At 39.7% G+C, this 10528-nt stretch overlaps 1 protein-coding gene across 1 annotated transcript in view; it reads right to left on the bottom strand.

The window, feature by feature from the left end:
• Positions 1-6997: 6997 nt before the first annotated feature.
• CCDC138 (coiled-coil domain containing 138) overlaps positions 6998-10528 on the bottom strand; it is a gene marked incomplete at both ends in the record, with an annotated part of 39030 nt that continues 35499 nt past the window's right edge. The window contains 2 exons of the mRNA XM_084280027.1: positions 6998-7169; positions 8203-8341. Coding sequence (XP_084136153.1) covers positions 6998-7169; positions 8203-8341 — 311 coding nt within the window. The remainder of the gene's footprint in view (positions 7170-8202; positions 8342-10528) is intronic.

The following is a 10528-nucleotide window of genomic DNA, read 5'->3' as shown; positions in this document are numbered from 1 at the left end:
GTCCAGTTACATTAATAAAGAGAAAGAGGTGTGAGATGAAAAGGATAGGCCTCTGCTTTGCAGCATAAAGCAACAACAGCTGACTGTCTCTCCATACTTGGTAATTTGGGATCATTAATCCATTATCCAGGAACAAAAAGACACCGTGTAAATGGCCAGCAGTATGGGCTGGAGGATGAGCTGAAAACTTCAGTATCTCCCCATTGAACCCAAAGCCTCATACAGGTCAGATGTCCTGCTTTGTCATAAGGAGGGCAATTTTAATTAAAAAACCTTATGGTTGTGGGTGAAAATCATGACCCAGAGGTAAAACAATGCTTCCTGTGTGCAGAACTCATTCATTTGCAAGCAACCTCTGTACTCCTCTGTGATAACGAAAAGCAAAGAGAGCTCATGCCTTTATTACCTACCAGCCTTATTAGACTTCCTAATGCATATTCCAGTAAATATATTAATATAAATAGGGTAAGAATTCACTGTCTCAGTCTATATCTAGTTCTAGGTGCATAATATTGCATATGTATTCTATTTCCCCACACCCAAATAAGCTATTTTGGTTATTTATTGTGATACGATTTGTAATGTGCAGCACCTGGTACCCCAGGCATCAATTTATCACTATCAACCACTCTTCAAGGACAGAAAAATGTCGATTCCTGTTTGCCAGTGTTCTGTGCAGCCAGACCATCCAAACACTTACAGAGGGATGGCAAGAAGCCTTTTTGCATGCTCTGCTGCAGGAGATGTCAGTGATTAGCTGTTACACAGGTCACACACAGGCATCTCATTTGCCCATCACCTTTCAAAAAAATAAAAAAGAGTTCCTTTTTTGTTGTTGTTGTTATGGTTGAGGTTGCTTTAAAAACAAGCCTGTAATAGGATTCAAGTTAGGATGGTGAGACAATCGAGGAATACACAATGATTTTCAAATTTAACCCACCACATAGAAGCAACCAAAAACATCAGGAGGAAGGAACACTGAAGACTGATTAGTCAAAAGACAACTGAAAACGGGAAGGAAGCAGCGCCAGGGTCTGCTTCTGGAATTTGGCCTTGGGGTGCAAGGCTACTGTGAAAACCCCCCCTATAATCGCCCTTCCACACAGAGGAGGATGAACCAGGAGGACACTGAACTGCTACACTCTGGGAAGGACTGTGGAGCAGAAAAATGCTGTTTATTTGCATTTCTTATATAAATAGCTCTTGAGTCTAGAATCCTATTTCTTCTGAAGGACAAAACCGGTCTGGCAACACCAGTTATCTCCGACCTTCTTCAAAGACATGTTACTTTTCCAAAAAGCTGGTGTGTGGGTGGAATATTATGTTTCTGGTTGAAACTCTACCACAAGATACTTACCCTCCACTACCCTGTAATAGTGGTGGATAGATTATTTTTGTTTCTTTTCCCCATAGCTAACTGCACCAAGGATGCCAGTTTATGGAGCTGAAGATGACCTTAAAGTAAACTTGTTAATGGAAAAGTTCTCCTATGCTGAGCTTTCATAGCTGCAGTTCCTAGCAGTAGCCTGGCCACTGAATTTGCAGCCCTAGCTGGTGTACATCTACCAGAGCAGTTACTCACCACTAAGTTGCAGTGATCAGAAAGATGTAGTATATTCAGGGAAATATTCCTTGGGACCAGTCTAAATATCCTTGAGTAATGGGCACAGAGCGAATTGTTTACTTTTTCTTTACAAAAGGGCTTCTCAGAGCTCTTTTTTTCGGGTAATTCTCTCGGTGTGACTTCAGACATCACAATACCTTGTGATTTATGTCTTGTTAAAATATGACTCGGGACCATCCACTCAAAAAAGGCAGCTACAAGCAAGTGAACAGTAAGTGGTTGTGTCCAAAGTCATCCCTCCTAGTAGTGATCAGGTAGTCATAAATATACAAGACACTTGCTTTCCAACTTACATGAAAGAACAAAGTGTAATAAACAGGAACGTTCCTAACCATGGTCAGAAGACAGCATTAAAGGCTTTCATCAGCCCAAAAGGCATCTATTTCTGGTGATGGATAGTGGTGACTTTCATGCAGCACGCTACAGGAGTCAGTGTAACACATAAAGATGTCTTTGCCCGTCACAGCATTTCTCAGGGGGGGGTGTCAAAGGTAGGATCACAACACTGCACAACTCTAGTACTTTTACATTGATTCTGGTGAATTTTAAAAACATGGGAGCATTATATCATTAACAGCAGCACAAGGGGTCACTGCTTTGCCACCGTTGTTCCTCTAACCATTTGGAAAGTGGAAGATTACCAAATTGTTTCATAGATCAAATTTTCAGACTTCCTGGACTACATTTAAATATGTTATCCTGAAGATAAATGGCTTCTATCAGACCATCAGTCCCTGAAGCCGTATAAGTTTTAGGTAAAAAATTCAGTATATAATTAAAGGATCCAGTGTCAGAGCTCTGAATTATGAGCTCTACTCACAGGTTCTTTTAAATCTGGTCTGCTAAGTTATATCATATATTTTAGACATTGATGCTGATCGTGAATAAAAGTTCTTCAAAAATATGTTGCCTTCAGCATACTTTCACCTTCCAGTTAATTTATCTGCAACATGACATTTTTTTCTCCACAATATATTAAATTCAGTTACATAACGTTAGAGAAGATGTGAGCCAGCCATGTTCAGGAGAACTGGAAGATAACTATGAAATCCCACTCTAACAGGCAGCTGGTGAAAGACACAAATGCAAAGAAACAGAGGACAATGGTGAGTTGAGTGATGTTGCCCTACTTGATTTACAGCTGCCAAGCTTTTGCAAATGCAACCATCCCCTGTCCAGGGAATGACCTTTCTTACAGGTTTGAAATCTAGACCTTGCAGATCAGGTCTGAAACACTGTCTTGCCCATTAACACATAGGAAGCCTTTATAAGCAGCAAGGGCAATGACAAGTCTACAGCAAATGGGCTTGTAAAAATAAAGTCTTTCTCTTCAAGCTTAGTAGCCTTTCCTGGGATGAAAATCATTCCAACACAAACAGATGCAATATACTTGTTGACTTTCCCAATGAGGACTCTCACAGCTGTTTTAAAATCCAGCAGCATGAAATTGTGGGTCAATTCTTTATCCTGCTTTAAAGCAATGGTTTGTGACCACCAGAAACATCCTTTCATGCCAGTGATGGTAGCTGATCGCTTCAGGAGTCCTACAAGACAGAAAGACACAGCAGATTGCAGCTAGTTTGGAGCTACGTGGTCTGACTGATCATCTGGCTGCTGCCACAAAGTGTGAGAGTCCCTGCCTGTCTTTTAAGTGCAAGTATTTGTAAGGTCTCTCTCTTCTCCTCAAATTCTCTCCAAAAAACGGTTCAAAAAACCTAATATTGTCTTGCCTGCTGCCAAATCTGGCCAGAGATGGCTTGCATATTCAAAATATATATCATTTCAGGAATGCAGATAGACAGTGAGGACACAACTGTGTTTCCATAGGGAACTGGGAACCATGAGAAATAGCTGCAGCCACAGTTAACATTTTTAAGTGTCTTTCGTTGTAGACAGTCTTCTGAGACACAGATAAAGTAGTACAAATTCATACTCTAATATTATAGTGCCCCAAATGCTACAAAAGCAGAAAACCACCAGGAAATTCTAGACTCCATCTGAGAAGGCAGGACTATATAAAGAGATGCCCGAAGTGTGGCCAACCTGACAGAAATCTATCCTTCCCAAAGCAAATCCATGAAGAGGGCAGGGGATGCAACCGACTTCCTCTGTTCCCCTTCCCCACAGACACTGACACGGTCACTCAGGGTATCAGTAACAGGTGGGACATTTGAGCAAGGCCACCACATGGCCTGCTGTGGGCAATCAAAAGATTGATGGTCAGGACAGTGCAACAAGCAGCTATGTACAAAATAAATTTGATATACCAAATATTTGGAAGAAGAAATATAGAAATAACTGTGATTTTGGTATGATATTTATCTGGGTACCTACTGCTGCCCGCCAATGACAAAGCCAAGCTAGATTATCTATAATCAATTACAAATTGAAACAGATCTAACTTCTCCATTTTGGTTTATTATTTCTGATCATTTTGCTTCCATTTTTTAGGTAGATGAACATTTTACAGTCCTTGAAGTCTTTGATCCTGAAATCCTATTGTCCTCGGTCAATCTTTTCACTAGTATTTAGACTCCACATGTCCCATGAACCCATGTACCTTTAAAGATGCAATCCAATGCAAACTGAAAATCTGATGGCAAATAAAGCCAATTCCAAATTCATCATTGTTTTACCTTTCCAGGTATTAAGAGGCTTCATAAAGATTTCTGTATCAAGAGGACTGACTAGTCATAAACTTGGGAAAAAACATGGCATGGTTTATGTGCTTTAAAGATCTTCACTGAAAGGTTTTATGACAAGGTACTATGGCACTACCATCAGTTATCTGTCAACAACTGGCTTGAAAATATGACTTCTACCATTGTAAGTCTAACCTCCATATGACTCTACTAGAGTCTATTTATGACTATTTTCTTGCAACCAAGAATTACTGCCCTGTGCAAAAATCACATGCACATTTTTGAACTTTACTACAGCTATCTTTTTTGTAGCAGTATCTGTTCTTCGTAAGAAACTTCATATTCATTTGCATCATTCATATATTTCTTTATTTCTTTTTATGTTTACTGTGATATGAATGTGAAATCAAGAACGTGTATTTTTCTTCACAGCTCAGTTAAAACAAGATGAAAATCATTAGTCCCATCCTTAGTTCATCAATTTAATTACATTAATATTTAACAGATTTTTTTTTGTTTGCTTTTTAACAAAATATTCAAGATCACAAAAACTTGAAATTAACAGCGATTAATCTTTTCAGACTGTAAATACCACTGCATGTAAACCACAAAGGACCGAAAGTAAAAGCTACGTCACACCCAGTGCACCTCTTTGCCACATTACCTTTGCCATTACTAAATTACTAGATTAACATTCTGTTTAATTGGCGTCTCAAGGAAGATTCGGAGATTAACAGGCAACAGTGATGCAGGCCAAAAACCAAGAGCACAATTAATATTCCTGTGGATATACAAAACCTTTCTATAGGCCTATCTTTTCTGTTGCTAGCTTTCCAGTGTTTTTAATGACTGAGCAGATGGAGCAGGGCATGAGGACTGGTGTGCTGGTTTGGGCAGGGATGGAATTGATTTTCTCCACAGTAGCTGGTATGGGGTTGCAGTTTGGATTTGTGTTAGAAACCACGTTTGTAACAGTGAGGTGTCTTTGTTACTGCTGAGCACTGCTCACACAGTCAAGGCCCAAGGAACTGGGAAGGAACACAACTGGGACAACCGACCCAGTCTGGCCAAAGGGCACCATGCTCAGCATGTAAGGGACTGGGGGAAGAGGGAAGGAGGGACATTTGAAGTAATGGCATTTGTCTTCCCAAATCACCATTAGGTGTGATGGAGCCCTGCTTTCCTGGGGATGGCTGAACTCCTGCCTGCCCGCGGGCAGTGGGGAAGGAATTCCTTGTCTTGCTTTGCTTTGCTTGTCTGTGCAGCTTTTGCTTTACCTGTTACACTGTGTTTATTTCAACCCACAGGTTTTCTCACTTTTACCCTCCTGATTCTCTCCCCCACCCACGAGGGGAGAGTGAGCGAGCGGCTGCAGGGTGCTGAGCTGCCGGCTGGGTTACACCGCGACAACTGGGAACACACTTCCTAAATAAGGGAAAGCCAAAGGTATATACAAGCTTTTGCACTGCTGGTAAGCCTGACAGATAACTGAAACTACTGGTGAAGAAGTACTTATTCCAAAACATAATCCATTGTCAGCCAAAGCCTTTAGCTATGATTAGTGTTATTTAAAAATTACCTAGAATTGGTTTCCTGCCCAAAGAGTACACACTGCTTGCTCTCTCTTCCGGATGTTACTTGGTGCCAAATCTGGCGTAGGCTCCTTTCACAGGAAAGCCTGTCAGAAATCTAAGTCAGATTGCTAGAAAAATATTTGCAGTTGGAATTCAACTTCAAAGACTCAGTTGAAAGTCTTCTGGTGAAAAAATACAAAGGAAAGCCAAGAAAAAAATTGTATGAAGACAAGAAGTAAGCTTCTCTGAAGTTCTATACTGGCTGCCAGCATTAGACAAAGGCTACTACATAGAAAATCTTTAAATTTTAACTGCAGTTGCCATTTCATAATTAAAGAGTTTCAGTAGTTACAAGTCAGGCAGCAGAAATGGAAGACTAAGCTGGATTTTAAAAAAATATCCTACTTCCTACATGTAAGAACTTCTGAACACTGAACCGAGGCAGACAATACATTCATTGCACTCAGAAAAGAACGTGGGTACTAAGAGACAAAAATATAGCAGAAACCATAAAATACATTAATTAGAAATGGCTTTATTTACATTTTCAGAAATGATACAACCAAATTTTCCACTACAAATTCATACAAATCAGGATAAAACATTAAACTTTACATAAATTCAGGAAAAGATCAAACACTAAGCCATTCTGAAATCAAAACAACAAAATTTCTCATTCAACACATCCAGGTATGTTAAGTCAAATTCCGGTTTTAACAGTTAAAACAGTAATTCTCTCAAAAGAAAATATGTTAAGATATCTCCCTATTACTTATCAACCATAAAACAAATAATTGAATTTATAAAAGGAGAGTCAAAGGTAACCAAGATTCATGCCTGTATGGAAAGCTTGGAAACTCTGATCTGATTATCCAAGGGATCCAATCCCTTAGATTGAGTCAGTCATTACAAACAGCAGCATTACTTCACTTCTTTGAAATGTTTTGAAGATACCATTTAGCATATTGTGCCATTTTTTATTTTCCTTTTTGTGAATGAGGGAAATATCAGCGAGGTTCCACAGGACAAAAAGCAACTTACACAGTACTGAGGATCTCCTTACATTACAGAAAACAGTAAAAAACCCTTACAAATTTCAAGTAACAAAGGCAGTTGGTATAAATTATACAGAACAGTAATTAGATTGAAGTATAGTGCTAGGGACTTGTGCTTAGACTGGAGGTAAGAGAGTTACTCCTCAACGACCCCAAATTCAACAGAATCGAGTTGAGGTTTATGCAGAGGAAAGCGTGATCTGGGTTTGTAGTCCTGTGCAGATCTCTGATCATTTGGTGGAGAGTAAACAATTCAAACAACTTCTTATTGCTTCTGCAAAAGATTTTACAAAAAGAAATTGACAACTGAAAATGGAGAAGTCTCATCAAAACACTACAGATTCTACAGAATTTTTTTTTAATGAAGAAAACTGTGCATTATATTGGGAGTTTCATATAATTCCTCTACATTGCATATAATACCTTGAAGCAGAAGGTCATCAATGCATGATGAGAGAAATCTTGGCAAAAGTCACCAAAACCTATCATTTCACTTGAGTAAACAGTGCAAGTGTGATGTGATGAAAGCTCAAGGAAAGGCTATGACAGGGTTTCACTAATGTGAAGATACCCAAAACAATAGAAATCTTTAAACAATTATGGTTTCTGAGCAAATTTTACTTTTAGCATATTGCCAGTGTAAGTTATAATTTTTATTAGATTACAGGAAAAGTGGTTGGTCTTTTTTTTCCCAAATAAAGTTCAGTTTTGTTTCAAACAAAGTCAAATGAAAACCTTGGTTTTGACAACAACTTTACTGCAAAAAATGGCCCAGTTTAGATTCCTGCTTTTATAAATGAAACAATCCCATGACGTAACCAATGGAACTCAGCAGCACGTCACACCGATATGATGATCTTTGTTGCAATAAACTAATAACCAGTAAACAAAAGGAACATAATTTATAAAGTTTAACATTCCCAAAAAGGGCTTAAATGGCTCAGGATTCAAACTTTTGAAGGAAATGAAAATGGATGAAAGTTGAATGCAAGTCACAGACAAGTTTCAAAGGAGACCGGGACCAAGTACCTGAGTAAAACTGAAGATCAAAGGGAAAGAAAAGTTTTCTTCCAAGCATTCCTGTAATCTGTGTACATAAGTACTATTTCCTCCTTCACCTAGTTTCAGGGTTTGTTTTTTGTTGGGTTTTTTTGTTTTGTTTTGTTTTTTAGTTTGTATTCTGAAAATTGAACTGTATTTGTAAGTGAATTGAGAGCCTTGCATTACACATCTGTGGCACAAAGATGAATGTCCCCAAGTTTTCTAATCTAATAATAACTAACAAAATAATGGCAATAAAGGTTTACTTTATTCTGGAGAGTTTTTGCAGTAGAACACAGAGCTTTTCCAAAATCTGAATATCTAGCTTAGAACTTCGAAGCAATACAGAGCAGGTACGGAAGAAGGATTCGTTACTGCAGGCTTCCAGGAAAGGCTGCAGGGAACCTGTGAAATAAAATAAAGACTTGTATCACAAGGCTCCATGCAAGGAAAAATAAACCAGCTACTGATACCTTTAGAGGGCTTTAAATGACTTATGTTGTGCAACTATTAGAACAACAAAACAGTTCGGTTTATGCTGGGCAGGTGATGCAAAACTCAGGTAAAACTAGAAACTGAAAAAATGCAAAGTTCCTCAGAGTTCTGGCATTACTGACCCCCCCCGATTAAAACAAGGCTGAGTCCCTCTACAGCAGGTTCAGATTAGATATTAGAAAAATATCTTTCACTGAAAGAGTTGTCAGGGCCTGGAACAGGCTGCCCAGGGAGGGGGTTGAGTCACCATCCCTAGATGGGTTTAAAAAAGGGTTGATGAGGTACTTAGGGAGATGGTTTAGCACAGGACGGGAATGGTTGGACTTGATGATCTTAAAGGCATTTTCCAACCTTGTGGTTCTGTGAAAACAGGAAACAAATATTTTAATGTTTGCCTATCAAACATATTTGAAGTGTCATACTCAATTAGAAACTGCAGTAAGAAAAAACTACAGCATAAACCAATAAACAGACATAAAAATTCTTTGCCCATACACTGAATACTGTCACTTATAAATACAATATCAAGATGCTTTTATCACTACAAAGAGACTGGATGCATCTTTTCGACAAAATTTTCCCTTTCCTTGTCCAAGGACATGCAACTTACTATTTACAAGTAGCCTTGGAGCGAATTCAAGGTTTTAATTTATTTCAGGAAGCTTCCTGATATAAAATCAGAAGAAATTCTACAGAAAACTAGTTGCAATGGGGCTTTAAAAAACACCAACCTGGCCTGAGAGCCTAAACAAGTAATTTTCTCAGAGCTGCTCATTTATACTGAGTATTCAACAACCCCCCAGTAATTCCTAGACTTCACTGTTAGGAAGAGCTTTCACAACCTCTATTTTTTGCTTCAGTCGTTGGCACCCATCAACTTTGAGACTGACATCCTCAACCCAGAGACTGTGAGCATGGACCAAACTAGATGCAACGTGCAACAGTCCAACAGCACACCCAACAGCACCACCACACAGAATCTCCTCTGCCCTGAGAGTCTGTTGTGACAGATGGAACCTGAAGTCACAGACACAGTAAAGGCACTCACTGGACATGTTGTGGGCATTTTAAAGATGTTTTACAGGGGTGGTCTAAATACTGAGGTAATGATACCTGTGTGTTACATCAAAGGATGGAGAGTGGTTGCATTGAGTAGTTGCATTGAGTAGTGTGGGACCTGAGTGTGATGTGAATGGTATGGAAGAAGGGATGGAGAATGTGCTGGTTTGGGCTGGGATGGAGTTAATGTCCTTCATAGCAGCCAACAGGGGGCTACAGTTTGGATTTCTGCTGGAAACAGTGTTGATGGCTTGGAGATGTTTTTGTTTCTGCTGAGCAGTGCTTACACAGTCAAGGCCCTTTCCACTTCTCACCCCACCCCACCAGTGGAGGAGTTGGGAGGCGACACAGCCAGGACAGCTGACCCCAACTGGCCAAAGGGATATTCCATACCATATGACATCGTGTTCCTTTTATATCTGGGGAAGCTAGTAAGGAGGTGGGATTGCAGCTCAGGAACTAGCTGAGCATTGGTTTCACATACCAAGAAACTGTGCTGTGCAGCACTTGTTTTGCATATTCTTTTAGCATTATTAATAATTATCTTCTGTTTCTGTCCTATTAAACTGTCTTTATCTCAACCCATGACTTTTCTTTTTACTACTACTTATAATCGCTTTGATTCTCTCCTCCCTCCCCCTGGGTGGGTGGGAACGAGCTGTGTGGTTGTTTCAGCTGCCCGACAGGTAAAATGAGAACAGTGCCAGGGCATTTGGCTACACCAACAAATGACCCAGTGCCACCCCACACCTTATTGTGCATTACACTACACAGTGAAGACAACGAGCTTGGTGGGCCTTTGCTGGGTCACACCATCAGATGAAGAGACTGAGAAACAGCAGATGCCTTTAGATCAGAGAAGCTGTGGCTACACCTAGTCTTTACACTATTTTCAGCGGCGGTGTTTGTGGCAGAACTGAGTCAAAAGGCTGGATTCAACAGGCAGGATCCACAAAATACGTAACAATGTGTGGATGGAAACAATATAGATGCAGTATAACAGACTTTGGTAGCAAGGGGCCAACCTTACAGCAATAA

The sequence above is a fragment of the Gallinula chloropus genome (genome assembly GCF_964237585.1).
Source record: "Gallinula chloropus genome assembly, chromosome: 1".
Lineage (NCBI taxonomy): Eukaryota > Metazoa > Chordata > Aves > Gruiformes > Rallidae > Gallinula > Gallinula chloropus.
Note: the sequence above shows the minus strand (reverse complement) of the source record. Positions and strands in the feature narration are given on the sequence as shown.